General features: G+C 43.6%; 1 protein-coding gene across 1 annotated transcript in view; it reads left to right on the top strand.

Annotated features, from left to right (window-relative positions):
* The window catches only part of EPS8 (epidermal growth factor receptor pathway substrate 8), a 103,967-nt gene extending 96,495 nt beyond the window's left edge, over nt 1–7,472 (top strand). Inside the window, 3 exon segments of the mRNA XM_023750077.1 lie at nt 3,033–3,213; nt 4,010–4,139; nt 6,204–7,472. Of these exon segments, the coding sequence (XP_023605845.1) occupies nt 3,033–3,213; nt 4,010–4,139; nt 6,204–6,317 (425 nt within the window). The 3' untranslated portion in view covers nt 6,318–7,472.
* The last annotated feature ends 8,034 nt before the right edge of the window (nt 7,473–15,506 follow it).

The raw sequence follows: 15,506 nt of genomic DNA, 5'->3' as shown, positions 1-15,506 counted from the left end.
CCTCCCTCCCTCCCTCCCTCCCTCCCTCCCTCCCTCCCTTTTTTCCATTTCTCCCTCCCTTTGTCCATGTCCATCCCTCCCCCGCTCTCTTCCTTTCTCCTATTTTCTTTTGATGACTTCTTCAAAACGTTTCCTGAATACTTGAATTGAAGCATTTAAAACAAAGTAGACTGAAATAACACTATGTGAGTTTTGTCACACTTTCACTTATTTCTCAGGGACACCAAACACTTTCTAAAACACTCTCCTTGGGGGAGGATGGGGACGGGGGATCATAGTATAATGGTCACAAAAAGCTCTCTTTGTGACCTGGTCATTAGTTAAGTGGATTACTACATATCAGGTCTTTGTACTTAATCCTTGAAGGTGATATACAAATAATATATCTGTATTTTTTAAATACACAAACATATTAGTCCCCTTCCCATGCATTTATTTCTCCCCCATTTTTCTCATAAAGAAGTGTTCATGTATGCATCCTTTCCTTAAGCATAAAATAAGTAGGGGAGAGTCATAGTAGGCAAGTCAAACAAAGGTAGTTTCAATGACTATGGCCATAAACTCGCTGAGTCTAAGTCAGAAACCAGTTCTTGCTAAATTATGCTACTAATTAACAATGTGGTTCTGACACATCATTTCTCCTCTTTTGGCATTCATTTTGTTATCTAGTTATTTTAGGGCTTTGCTAATAATGTTTTTCAAAGTCTCAGTGAAAACGGCAGCAGAATGCCTCATTCATTCATTTAAGTCAGAGGTTATTTATTGAATTCCTACACTGTTCCAGATAAAGCAAACAAAACAGCCAAACTTGTTTTTCGCCTCAGGCATCTGTTTTAATGAAAGGATATAGGTAGGTAGGTAGGTAGGTAGGTAGATAGATACTAGTAGGTGGATAAATTGATAGTGAACATTAGAAGGTGCTAAGTGACCCAGAATGATAAAGCCTGTGATGGGGAGGAGGTTGCAGTTTTAAACGGGGGAAATCTAAGGGAGGGAAGGAGAACCGTAGGGCTGTGTGGAGGAAGCATTCCAGGCAGAGGCTCTTAACTGTGAAGAGCACCAAGGAAGCCACTGGGAACGAGAGTGGAGGGGTTGGAGGTCATGGAGGGCCTTTTCCTGGGAGTAATTGGGAGGAGAAGAGTTGCAATATCTGACTTACACTTTTAAAAAGATCATTTCAGCTGTTTGTTGTATTGAGAAAAGAATGAAGAGCAAGAGGTGGGTGGTGGAGAGGAGAAGCAGGGCGAGCTGTGAATAGGCTGGTGGCTTAGACCAAGCTGGTAATGGAAAAAAAATGGAGTGGAGTGGTTGGATTTTTGTTATATTTTGATGGCAGGATTAACAGGATGTGCTGATGAATTGGATATTATTGAGGACAAAAGGGACTCAGCATAGCTCTGTGGTATTCTGCCACAGGAACTGGAAAAATAGAATTATCTTTAACTAGGTTGGGAAGTCTAGCATAAAAGCAAGCTCCAGGAAGAAGATAAGCAGATAGGATTGGACACGTTATATTTGAGATCTCTAGTACACATCTAAACGACTCCATCAAGGAGGCCGTGGGCATATGGATCCAAAGTCCCAGGAGCGTCTGGACTGGAGAGACCATCGTGGCCGGCATTAGCTTCTCAGTGGCATTTAAAGCCCTGAGCCTGGTCCCAGTGGTCACTGATGGCGTGAGTGCAGGCAGAGAGGAGGTCCCAGGGTGCCCTGGGCTATTTCCATGTTACTTACCTGGGGAGATGAGAATATTCAGCAAAGTATACTGAGAAGGAGAGGCCCAGGGAGACATAGCAGGAGTGTGGTGTCCTGAAGGCCACAAGAAGTGTTTCTGGGAATTGCCTCCCTCAGTGTTGCTGATAGGTTAAGTGAGACAAGAACTGGGAATCTACCACTGGAGTTTAGCAAAGTGTCGTGGAAGGAGGGCCAGGAGCCTAATGACAGTGAATGTAAGAAAACATTGGAGAATGGAAGTGGAAGTGCGCTCGTATAGACAGCTTTTCAGAGAGTTTTGCTGAAAGGAGAGCAGAGAAATGGGCAGGAATGGGAGGGAGCATGGGGTCAAGAAAGGGCTTATTTAAAGGAGAGAAATAATAAGAAAATCATAGCATGTTAGTGTGCTGATGAAATGATTTAGTGCAAGAGGGAAATTGGTGACCCAGATAAGTAGAGGAGACATTACCGTCCAATATTTAAATGAAGGACAGGGGGCCTGTGCGTGTAGAGGGGTGGCCCGAGGAGCATCGTGTAATAGGAAGGAAGGAGGAAGGCAACAAGTGCGGGGAACGTGCTGGGTGGTGAGGAGAGCTGTAGGAGAACTTAGGGAGATTCTCTTCTAACTTTTAAAATATTTTCTCAGAAATTAGGAAAATGAGATTGTCAGTTTAGGGTTAGGATTGGGTAGTAAGGTGCTGGAGGTTTACAGAGAAAGAAGATAGTAAATACTTTGGAAAAGTGGGCAATTATATGTCTAGCACAGCATTTCTCAACTGGAGCCCTGTTGACATTTTGGGCTGGATAATTCTGCTGCAGGAGATTGTTCTGCGCATCCCAGGCCTCTACCCATCACCCCAACTGTGGCATCTAAAAGTGGCTCCGGCCATTGTCAGATGTCTCCTGGGGTCAAACTTTCCAGCAATGGAGACCACTGGCCTAAGGAAATGTAGTGTGATTGTCAGAGGGCGTTAACAACCCAGTTGAGGTTCACGTTCATGAATTTAACATGAGACCATTCAGCATTGTTGTGTTATACTCAGTGGGCAGGTGCAGGCACAGAATAAGCAGAAAGTTAGGTTTAACAAGCGTTGGGGTTCTGCCAAGTGAGTACAATGAAAAGAGAAAAGAAAAGCTAGGGAGTGGTTTTAATAATTGATCACGGAATTTGTGCTGAGTGAGGATGAAAGTGAGGAAAGATGGTTGGAACACTGGGTAATATACGTTCTATGGGGTGGAAGGATTATTGGCATTGGGGTTCTGGGGAGAGAGATGTGTTAGGAGTTTTCAGAAATAACCTACTCGGTGTCGGTGTCTAGGAAGGAAATCGCAGATGGAGGAGGTGCAGGACGAGCTCATCCACAGGCTGACCATTGGCCGGAGTGCGGCCCAGAAGAAGTTCCATGTGCCACGGCAGAATGTGCCAGTTGTCAACATCACTTATGAATCCACACCAGAGGACGTGAAGACGTGGTTACAGTCAAAGGGCTTCAGCCCTGTGTAAGTCTCTGGGAGTTCCCCACAGTTTTGTGTGTAAGCATGCATTGTTTTCACTTTCGTCACCAATGACTCTAGAAATGTAAGAGCCCAAACTGCCTTTGTTAATCTCAGGAAATGGCTGTAGCTGTTTATAGCTAAAAAAGACTTGGAAGAAGCAGAAATAACTCTCCTTTGAGGGCACCCTGTTTTCTGAGTGGTGGTGTCGCATCCCTGGTCCCTTCAGTGAACTGTCTGCAGCGTTGAGACTGCAGCTTCCCGTCTCCCTTCTCAGGCCACTCGGGAGGGACTGTCTTAGGCAGACTCCGGACCATGCAGGGCAGAGAGCCTCTCTCCTGCTGCGGGATATAGTGCCAGGCAAATAAAAAACAGGCAACATTGCCTGTTGTGAACCATAATCTAATCGGTCTTTTCCTTTAGTGAACCCATGTTAAGGTTTCTAACGTACCTATTATTTTTGTTAACAGCTTATGTGTTTGTTTGTTTTTTAAACTCTCCTTACTTGATTTTGAGTCTCTGTACACACTCTGTACACAAATTTCATGCATTGGGCCTCTAGTGATGTTATAAATATCCAAATGGCCCTTGGCAGGAAAAAGGTTCCCCACCCCTGTGATATAGCCTCCGGGTCATATCACGCATGTCCCTGTCCTTATCTGGACTTAGCAGTGTAGTACCATTTGATGAGTTCCAGTGTATGGAACACTTAGAAAAGAGGTTATAGCAGGACCAGAAATGTTTTCTTCTCTTTTTAATAGACAATATTTCTAATCCTCTATTTCTTTGTCCTTTTTTTTAGGACTGTCAATAGCCTTGGAGTATTAAATGGTGCACAACTTTTCTCTCTCAATAAAGATGAACTGAAGACAGTCTGCCCGGAAGGGGCCAGAGTCTTTAACCAAATCACCGTCCAGAAAGCCGCATTAGAGGTAGGACTTGTCGACCTGAGGTGGTGGTGTGCATTCGTCAGGAGTGTAGACCCTAATTGAAAGCTCTGGACTCATCTGTTTATGTCCATGTTGGTCAGTTTCCCTTCCAAACAGAGCTGCATTAAGTTTGACTCAGCATTTGTAATTTGTCACCAGGGGCCATCAGTGACCATTTGCAGGGAGATTCATTTGTTATAAATGCTCATGTAACAGGAAGCTAGGGCATATACTTTTGGACATTTAATGAAAACATAGTGTTCTCATTTTATATGCATTAGCTATTTCTGTAGGAATTTCCATTTTGACACAGTAATGGACATTTACTTCTGAGTGAGTAAATGCCTTAAGAGGCCAGAACTCTTTTGCCTGTTCTTAATGTTTAGTTTGGAGACTCCAGTAGGTTAGAGGTTACAAGTTCTTAAAACCGTGGCTGTGTGTCTCAGGCCTCGTTATACATCTAAACAGTCAGAGGGAAAATAGCAGCGAGGCATCATGAACATATGAACATAGGGAGCCCTCAGGGTAGTTATTTAGTCCTGGTTGTCTGTGGAGAAGCAGAGTAGATAATTTCTAGATTGTACGTATTTAAGCTTCCACTATCCTACTCCACTTAAAAATGGGCCTTGTAGGGGTAGTTTCCAACTTTACGTCTCACAGCACTTAATAGCCTTCATTTTTTGTTCTACTTGGACTCAAATGAAAGGAGATAGGCTTTGGCGTGAAATTGATACATGATTATCTCCAGCAGGTATATTATGTAAATTCAGTACTCAACACAGAGTAAAATAGCTTCATGCATACAACCCTGTAACTATTCTCATTCAGGAAAATTCTACTTCCCTTGGAAATTTTCCTACATTGATCTGTACGTATCAGGCTCCCTGCATATGGAATATGAATAAGGAAGTATATCTTTTCCGAGGCAGTTTTGTTAGCATTATAATACATTCTAATTTTATTGAGAGTGTATACATACTTCCTGAGGGTATGATAAAAGTGCCGTATTCCTAGCGTTGCTGGATTCCTTTTGTTCAGACTCCCTATCATTGTCATTTGCCCTGACTGCCCATGTCCTCCTGGTCCCTCGCTCCTGTTCCTCTGGCTGAGAATTGAGGCAGAGACTGACTACCTGAGGTTCTTCATCCTCCTCAGCCGCCTTCCCACCACGCCCCTCTTTTGCATCTAGTTCATTTATTAGATTACTTACCTATGTTTCCAGAAACTTTGATTGATAAGAATAGGATAAGGAGGATGCACAGGGGTTGCAGGAGGGCTTGGAAAGTCAGCACCGTGTGGAGGGAAACTCGGTGTGTTCTGAGACAGTCTTTGGGCCTGATTTAGAATTCCCTAAAGGGGTATGAGTTATCTTCTTAGAGCTAGCAAGGGTTCTTTGAGAATTTTCCATCCTATTATGCTTATTGTACACATATCTTCTTTCTCCCAGGGGATCTAGAGCTGTCGACATGTATTATTATTTTTATTTATTTATTTTTTTAATCCTCACCGAGGATATTTTTCTCCATTGATTTTCAGAGAGAGTGGAAGGGAGGGAGTGGGAAGGCAGAGAGAGAGAGAGAGACAGAGAGAGAGAGAGAGAGAGAGAGAGAGAGAGAGAGAGAGAGAGAAAGAAACATTGAAGTGAGAGAGACACATAGATTGGTAGCCTCCTACACTCACCCTGGCCAGGGCTGGTGATCAAACCTGCAATCCAGGTACATGCCCTTGACCAGGAATAAAACCTGAGATCCGTCAGGCCGATGCTTTAACCACTGAACCATACCAGCCAGGACTGTCCACATGTATTATTGATATGTCCTCATCATGTTCAAATGAAAGTCATGATGAGCGAGCGAATGCCCTAAGACACTATATAAATAAAAAAAATATATTAATGTGATAGTGACACCCAGAAGCATCACTTACATGCAGGGCAGCCTTGAGTTTTTCCTCTAACAGATACTAGAAGTAAAACACAAAGGGCTTCTACCCTGAGCTGTTTGATGCTGTGCCCTTCAGCCTGCACAAAGCAGTAACCATCTTGTCTGAACCATGTTTACTTTTCAGGATAGCAGCGGCAGCTCTGAATTGCAAGAAATCATGCGAAGACGACAGGAAAAAATCAGTGCTGCGGCCAGTGATTCAGGAGTGGAATCTTTTGATGAAGGAAGCAGTCACTAATTTCTTCGTTTGTTTTTAAACTCCATTTACATTTTTGGCATTATTCCAATGTGCTTTGTTTTAAGAAGCCATGAAGGGAATGTCAGTTTTATCTCCTGGTACACTTTATTTATCGCCATAAAAATAACAATGCAAACATAAGTAAGTAGAGGACTTGCTTCTGGGCCCATTATTTTTATTAAAACTGAAAAATTCTCATTGAATTTTTTGCCCTTGGGAAATATTTTCTTAACCAAGATGAGGGTTTTTTTTTATTGGATTAATTACTTCATCCTCATCTCAGTGTAGAGGCAGGCATTTTTGACGGTGGTGAATTTATGTATCGCAGCAAAACAAAGACACTGCCCATGATTCAAAGTCTAACAATTCCAGATTTGCCTGTGAGTTACTTTAGGCTAGCTTCTGCGTACTTGGGTCTCTTGTTTGACATACTCAGTGATAGAATATTTTGATTTATTTAAAGTTCTCAATGCCAACACTTTCTAAAAGATCAAAACATTTAATGAACTGTAAAAATACAACAAGGCCTTGGACGTGCAAAATAAACCTATGGAGCATTCCCGAGACATTCTCTTTGTCATGGCTCTGTTGCTTACAATTCCTTGTATAGCTTGGATATTGATTTAGCTTCTATCCTGCTTATTATCTGTTCTGTGTTCTTATATATGAGAAAGCACAAGTGGAAAAGAGGTCATATATATTCAAACTATGTCCCAGGAAGTAGCCTGCATTGGTGTGAGTTACAGTATTTTGCTTAATGAAGGTCTCAGTTCTGAATATTCATGTTAGTTGTTAAAAGGAAATTGGGGCCATTTTATGTGTTTATCTGTGTCAAGTTTTTCTGGTAATAAGAAACACTTAATTTACACGTATGTTAATCCTGTGAGAGATTCTAGATATAGAAAAGAAAGATACTTAACCTTCAACAAATGTTATTTTTGGAAACACGATTTTTGTCATTAAATGTTATATTATTTCACATATATAAAACAGATGTTATGTAAGAATGTTGTATATTTTAACATAAATCCATTTAGAGAGATTATCTAGATTCATTAATTTTCATAGTGCCTTTTTCACATGCGTCAGCTGGAAAGTCTGCAATAAACAGTATTTGCTGTATATTAATAAATGGTTTCTGCATCATTGGCAAAATGATTCTTTGGTGTGTAGACTGGGGATCAAGGTTGAATGGAATGAGAAAAACAGAGGCTCACTCTTATATTTTTAAAACTGATTTTAAGTGGATTTTTGAGTCCGTAGAAACCACTCTAGAATACTTTCTTCAATTGTTTGTCCTCTTTTCACCTCTCTTATTTCATTAGCTCTTCCTTCTACTGTCTAGTCACAGTTGGTCACAGTAGTAAAAATAAATTGACATAGCACTTATGATTACTAAGTGCTTCACAAAAATGCTTTGTTAGATATCTGTTGTAACTCTGTGAATTGTATTTTATAGGCAAGGAAATTCTCCCCAAATCATGATGGATATGGGAGTTTTCCATTTTCCATTTCTCAATATCTTCATAAGATAAGTGAAACAAATGTAAGGATGATAGAGAATTATTGTGGGTCTTTTTTATTTCATAAGCATTGATACACATTTATCACTAAGCCCTTACTAAAAATATCTGAAGATGTAAGCATGAGACAAAAGAAAAATTGAAACAGTGTAATGTAGCATATCTGATATTAAAAGAACTGGTATAATTTATAACTACATATTTTTTAAATATATTTTTTTTATTTCAGAGAGTAAGGGAGAGGGCGAGAGATAGAGACATCAATGATGAGAGAGAATCATTGATCAGCACGCCAGACACTGGGGATTGAGCCTACAACCTGGGCATATACATTGACGGGAACCGAACCGTGACCTCCTGGTTCAGAGGTCAATGCTCAGCCGCTGAGCCACGCCGCCCAGGGCTATAACTATGTCTTTATACCAGTGATGGCGAAACTATGACATGCGTGTCAGAGGTGACATGCGAACTCATTTTTTTTGGTTGATTTTTCTTTGTTAAATGGCATTTAAATATATAAAATAAATATCAAAAATATAAGTCTTTGTTTTACTATGGTTGCAAATATAAAAAAATTTCTATATGTGACACGGCACCAGAGTTAAGTTAGGGTTTTTCAAAATGCTGACACACCAAGCTCAAAAGGTTCGCCATTACTGCTTTATACTATAAAATTCCAAAGGAAACTATCACAGGAAGCAGTTTCTTCCCTCAGGGCTGTGGGGACAAAGAAAAGAGTTGGGATGGATGGGATTTAGAATCTTGAGAGAGAGGCCTTACAGAGATTGGATCCAGACATCTGAGGGTTTTGGTCACCGGTGCCTGTGAGGTTTGGAGGAAGGGCCCACCCACAGCTGGTAAATAAACCTCTGAGAAGGGGGCACAACCTAACTGGTGCTGTTGCGTCAGGAATTCAGCAAAGATTTCAGCTGAGAGAATAGCTCAGCAGATCCATAGAGCTGGGACTCAGACCGCCGGGGAGAGCAAGCCAGCCAGCTGGTCCTTGAATTTCTGAGGGCATAACAAGGCTGCTTCTGGGAACGTGGGGAAAACCAAACCAACCGGTAACTGCAACCGGCATGAAGCCAACTGCTGCTTATAGAATGGAGAACCATTAAGGCTACTTTATCATCTTTATCCAGCATTGGGGCCATCTCGGGCTCAGTGTTTATCGATTATGTGATTACGTTTTTCCTCCCTCACGATGGGTCTCAGTTTCCCCTTTCTTTGCACGTGTAATCATTTGTATTACGTATTTGACGTTGTAGATGTTTTAGATGCTCTAGATTATGTTATCTTCCTTTGAAACGTATTTATTCTTGTTCTAGCAAGGAGTTCTACATGGCTGATCGCTTTGAACTTGCACACCTTTGCTTTTAGGCTTTGTTAGGATGGATCATGGTAAGCGCAATGTGTTTGAAAAGGTCTTGTCACCTTGATGGGACTCTGTCTACAAACTCTTCTGCATATCTGGTCAGGCTGGATTTTAGGCTTTGTCTGCACCTGTCAAAAATAGTTCATACTGTGAAGTTTTACTTCTAAGGAATACCCTTTTTTGGATGAATTCCCAGAGTAGTTTGTATCTCAGCTGGATGCCTAAGGTGTTGAAGCAGGTCTCTTCACTTTTGCTGAGCTGAATCTTTGATGTCCCCCAGCACGGCCACCTCTGGTAGTCCTAATCCACTCTCCAACTTTAGCAGCCACTCCCTGGTAAGCTTTGGGTAATGTTGCTCTACATCAGTGGTTCTCAACCTTCCTAATGCCGCGACCCTTTAATACAGTTCCTCATGTTGTGGTGACCCCCAATTTCATTGTTACAAATTGAACATAATTAAAGCATAGTGATTAATCACAAAAACAATATGTAATTATATATGTGTTTTCCGATGGCCTTAGGCGACCCCTGTGAAAGGGTCGTTCGACCCCCAAAGGGGTCGCAACCCACAGGTTGAGAACCACTGCTCTACATGAACTGGGTGGATTCACTTAGAGATTTCTGCAGCTTCTCCCTGCACAACTGCCTCTACTCTGGTGCCCTTCTTTGGGAATCCCAGCCACTTCCAGTGCCCCAGACTCTGGTCTGTACTCCTCCGTTCAGCGGGGCTCAGCTGCTCTGCTGGGATCCCGTTGCTGCACTGCAGCTGGGGAACTGTCCCCAAGCAAAGAGCTGTTGAGTTTCCTTATCCCAAGGATGATAGTCTTGTGTTGTTTATAAAAGGTGAGCAGTGAATTTCATTTCCCCCACCCTCCACCCCTTAGGAGGCACTGAGCCGTGGGAAGCTAATGTGAGAGACACTCTAATCACTTAAAACTTTTCCTTTTATACTTTTCTCTAGGACAATTTGAGATTCACTTGTTTCCTGGGATTAAATTTGTGGAGGCTGCATTGGGGGTTGGGTGGGTGGAGATCTCATCAAGGTTGGGTCTTCTCACTTTCTCAATGCTTGCATAAGGAGGCTTACGTGAGGAATATTATTACCAAGTTGTGTGCCCAGTTAAGGGGTTTATATAAAGACTGGTGGCTTCTGAGTAGGAGCAGACAACTTTCATTCAATAAACATTTAATAAGTGTCTACTTTAAGAACTGGACATTAAAGAGAATCCTAACTGTGTCCTCTGCCCTTGGACCGTACAATCAAAGGAACTGTGCAGCTTGCTTTATTTCCCCCTAGTGCTAGTCTTACTGATTTCCTGAAGCAAAATTACACCCCCAAACCAGCACTGCTGATTGCCTGGAAGCTGTGATTTTATACTTGTTACATTTAGTTTTTCCCAAAGGGCATACCTTTAACAGTTCTGGTTTGAGACAGGAGTTTCAGTCTGTACTCATCTTTTTCTCCTGCCCATGTTCTTTCCCTCATCTTAGTTTTTTTAATCCCCTCTCTAAGACCTGCTCCCACATCACCCCACAGCCTCCTTCCTGGACTCTTCGTTCCTTTTTTTTTTGGTTAATCCTCACCCAAGGATATTTTTCTATTGATTTTTAGAGAGAGTGGAAGGGAGGAGGAGAGACAGAAACATCGATGTGAGAGATACACATCAGTTGGTTGCCTCCTGCATGTGCCCCAAGCAGGGTCGACGATCGAGCCTGCAACCAAGGTGCATGCCCTTGACAGGAATTGAACCCAGGACCCTTCAGTCTGTGGGCCAATGCTCTGTCCACTGAGCCAACTAGCCAGGGTCCTTTGTTCCTTTTTATCTTCAGAGTTGAGGACAAGAAAGAAGCTGAAGAAACCAGTTGCCTTAAACTCAGGGTTTTTTTTGGGTGGAGGGGGTTACAGTTACCAGAAAGGAAAAAAAACCCCCAAACCCTATCTTTTAAATTTATTGATTTTTTTTTTTGAGAGAGAGAGAAATGTCAATCCATTGTTCCACTTATTTGTGCATTCATTGGTTGATTCTTGTATGTGCCCTGACCAGGGATTGAACTTACAACTTAGACGATTCTCTAACCAACTGAGCTACCCAGCCAGGGGCAAACTTTCTTCTAATACCCAAATGTTCAGGTTTATCTCATCACAATGTAAAAGAAAGGTTATAAAATGAAAAGCTAGCAAAATTCCAGTAAGATAAAAGGAAATACTAAAAACTACACTGTTAGACTCTGAATTGGCGTAAGATATGGCTATCAGGTGCTCTGAGGCAGCTGAGGTACCTACTGAATCTGAATTTCTGTATCAATGGGGATATTTGAATCGCTGAGCTGCTGCCTGAAGAGCCTGAGGCACATCGCCTTTACCTGGTGCTGGGCTGAGGTGGGAAGTGAACCAGGGCTCCTGCCAGGCCCAGATGGTCCTGGTCTGGGCTAGTCCCAGGGCTCTGTCCTTCCTGACTTTAGTCCCAGGCACGTGGCCCAATTCCTGCTGCTTTGGGGGGCTGCCCTCCGTCGCCCTTGGCAGCAGTCCTGTCCCTCAAACCTGGCTGTGAGAGGAACAGTTTCTCCGACTTCAGTCATTCCTGTCCCTACAAATGAACACACAGTCTCAGGTCATGGAAAAGTAAGGAATCACACACATACGCACACATGATGATAAATTAGTACCTGTAGGTCTTTCACAGCTGTCTCATTTTAACATTTCTTCCTCTTGGCTGGTAATACATTAGGCAGTGGTTCTCAACCTTCCTAATGCCGCGACCCTTTAATACAGTTCCTCATGTTGTGGTGACCCCCAACCATAAAATTATTTTTGTTGCTACTTCATAACTAATTTGCTACTGTTATGAATCGTAATGTAAATATCTGATATGCAGGATGTATTTTCATTGTTACAAATTGAACATAATTAAAGCATAGTGATTAATCACAAAAACAATGTGTAATTATAGATGTGTTTTCTGATGGTCTTAGGCGACCCCTGTGAAAGGGTTGTTCGACCCCCAAAGGGGTCTCGACCCACAGGTTGAGAACTGCTGACATAAGGCCTTCTGCCCTTCCATCTATTCTCAAAGGAAAGGGAACAAGAACTGAACTCGTGTGCTGAGAAGTATCACAGGTATTCCCCACTTTTACAGACGAAGGAATTGAAGCTCAGATATAAGGAGCTTATACAAAGTCACGAAGTAAGTGGGACAACTCAATTTAGATAAAATTCTCTGGAACTTCTATATAGCCTACCAATCTTTTCTCTCAGATATCAGAGGTTAGTGTGTTAAAAAATTTTAAGCAGAACACATTTTTTAAAGATGAAATTTGTATATAGTGTTCCACTGTATAAGTTAGGTAAAATCAGAGTTTCTGTCATTGAAGGGGCAGAGCCTCATGGGAAATCACTGGTCCGGCTCCCCAGGTGGCCTCCCGTGAAGGCCCTCCAGGCCCATGAAGGTAGATGGGGAGCTGACCATCCATGGCAACGTCAGACCCGGAAATGCAGTTCTGGGTCTCAACAGCCACTGACAGCTGTGGGGGATTTCAGAGGCTGACCACCGCTTCAAAGCACCACCTGGTGTAGACAAGAAAATTACCTTTGGACGTCTTCTCGGAGTTCCACATTTATGCTTTGAAGTAAAAATCATATAAAATACTAATAAATCAGGGCCAAAAATTAGCTGATCCTGGTGCCAATCTTCCCCGTGATAGCCAGGCCGGAACCAGGAACAGACACGCATTTGCTGTGTGTTAATCTGCTTGTGGCTTATTCAGTAAACATGACAATGGCGGGGTCTCAGCTCCTAGAAGACTTGCGTTAGTGATGAATGCGAGCGGCAGAGCTGTGGGACCACAGGCTAAGGCAGTGGCCACGGCCTGCAGTCCAGCTTACAAAATGCAGCCCCATCCAAGGTGAGGAGGTCTAGAGTAGTAACAACTGTAGCAACCCAGCATCCCGCAGCCGTAAGTGAAAACACATTTTACATTAGGAAACCAGCACAGAGAAGTTAAGTTTATTGCCTCTTCTCTACAACCAATCTCACAGGGCAGCATTTAGACATTTGGGTAATTCATTTCATTTGTCTTGCAGCAATAGGGAAAAAAAAAATGGGGAAATGACTTCTCATTTTATGCCTTGGTGACAGCGCCGTGGATTACAAAATGCAAATTAAAATAGCGATCTGGCATCACTTGGATGCTTCCCACTTCTTTCAGCATTTGTTAGACTGAGGAGTTGCCCGTAACTCACTCCATCAGACGGATGCAGGGGAGGCCGCTCGGACCGCGTTGCTGACCCCAGGTTTGGCAGCTCTTAGCAGGGAAGGTGGTTACCACTATACTGGGGAGCAGGCCTCCTAGACGGCGTGCTCCATGCTCGTAAGTGTGCCCAGGGGGGATGCTGTGTGAAACGGGCATGCTCACTCTGGGGATGTCTTGGTGCTGGAATGAGTGGGGAGGAGTGGTGGTCTAATCGTACCGAGAGAGACTCAGAGAACCCTGCACCATTTATTTATTCCATGCCGACGCTGCCTGCCCTCCGCGAGTGCCTCACACAGCCAGTTCTGCGTTTTACCACAACTCCACGAGGCAGATATGCCTTTTCTTTTCTTTTTGTGGGAGATGGTAGGTGACTTCTCAAGGAAACACACCTCAGTGTCAAAGCACAGGCTGCTGTGACTCAAAAGTCTGTGCTTTTCTGTGATGTCACCCTGTACCCGCAAACCACCAGGCACCACGCCAAGGGCTTTACACGTCACCCCAGTGCAACCCTGTGGAGGAATCGCTTCTTATTCCCCCATTCGAACAAGGACACCGGTGCGCAGAGGGATTCAATGGTGCTCACTGCATGTGACTCAGGCCCTGGCACTGCTTTGCTGGGAATCCCTCTAGCATGGCTCATGAGCACAAGACACGAAACTCACACAGAGTCGAAGCAGAAAGCCAGGCCGGGGCAGCCCAGGCCTCTGGGTTAGAGGGTCTGCTCCTGCTTTGACACCACTTGCCTGAGACACAGAGTCCACGCTGGGTCACAGGCTGCACCTGCTTTCTATTCTGAGGTCTGAGACTCGGGGGATCAGGGGGGATGGAGTTTCAGGCGTCACCATGAAGAAACTGAGCCAGTCCTGCTCAGGGACCAGCTTCCGATGCTCTTATGAAATTTCTTCAAAAATCCCAAGGTGGCCCTTGGAGACTGTGGGAGGTTTGCTTGTATCAAGGAGCCATGTCATATAATATGTTACTCCATGTATTGTTTTCAGCCCCTGACACATTATCTGTTTTATCTTCTTAAAGCCCTATGAGAAAGCTGCCATCACTAAGCCCATTTCACAGATGAGATGACTGAGTCTCAATCAGGGGCAGAGTCTTCTAAACCGCTCTGCTCTGCACCGCTGCTGGGCCCTGCGCTGTACTGCTGCCCACATTCATTGGTTAAGGGAGGACATGACCTAGTTCGGTTTTGAACATGAAGGAACCATTCTGTTTTGTATTTGTAGTGGTGGCAGCTAACTGTTCCTAGTTGAAGCAGCCCTTGGATTTGTGGTGTTCTTAGACCTGCTTGTGTCAGCTGCTCTGAGCTCCTATCCACTGCCCTGGAATTCACCGTGACACACACAAGCCAAAGACCTGGCTAGTTCAGCAGCATCCACATGCCAAGCCTCCTGGCCGTTTGGGCTTTTATTGATGGGAAACCACTGTGGGGCCTATTGTTCATAGGAATCCGGGACTCTGATTCAGAGCCAATAGCCTTGCATAAGACTAAGACATCCTAGTGAGTTTCTTAAGTAATGGTCTTATTATGGGGTTTGGAAAGAGACGTGAAAAAAAAAAAGAGAGAGAGAGAAGAGAGAGAGAAGGAGAGATCCAACTTGGAGGAAATCCACTTCTGGAGAAGCCTGCATTTATTTTAATAGAAAAGTTTATTTATTCAAAGAACCATCATTGTTCCGTGGCTTTTCCCGAGTCCTTGTTCGCATTGTGGGTTACCCTGGCTCTGATCTGTTTCAGCGCTCACCTGTTCTCTGGGAATTTTATTGGCTAGTCACACACCATTGCCCCGAAGAACTCCCACTGTCCCCGAGACTGAACCTAGTTGTAAAGGTGTCCTTTAGCTGCCGGATTAGTTAGGGGCAGACTGACAGCCGGAGCTGGCAACACCAGCATCTCAGTGCCAATACAATAGGAATGTGTAGCTTGATCACGTCATGGCTCAGCAGGCAGCTCTTCCTCCTGCAGGTGACTCAGGGACCCAGCTCCTTCCATCTTTTTGGCACCACCATCTCTGGGGGTAGGGGGGGTAGG

Source organism: Myotis lucifugus, unplaced genomic scaffold (genome assembly GCF_000147115.1).
Source record: "Myotis lucifugus unplaced genomic scaffold, Myoluc2.0 scaffold_10, whole genome shotgun sequence".
Lineage (NCBI taxonomy): Eukaryota > Metazoa > Chordata > Mammalia > Chiroptera > Vespertilionidae > Myotis > Myotis lucifugus.
The sequence above is the reverse complement of the archived record's forward strand: the minus strand, read 5'-3'. Positions and strand labels throughout refer to the sequence as shown.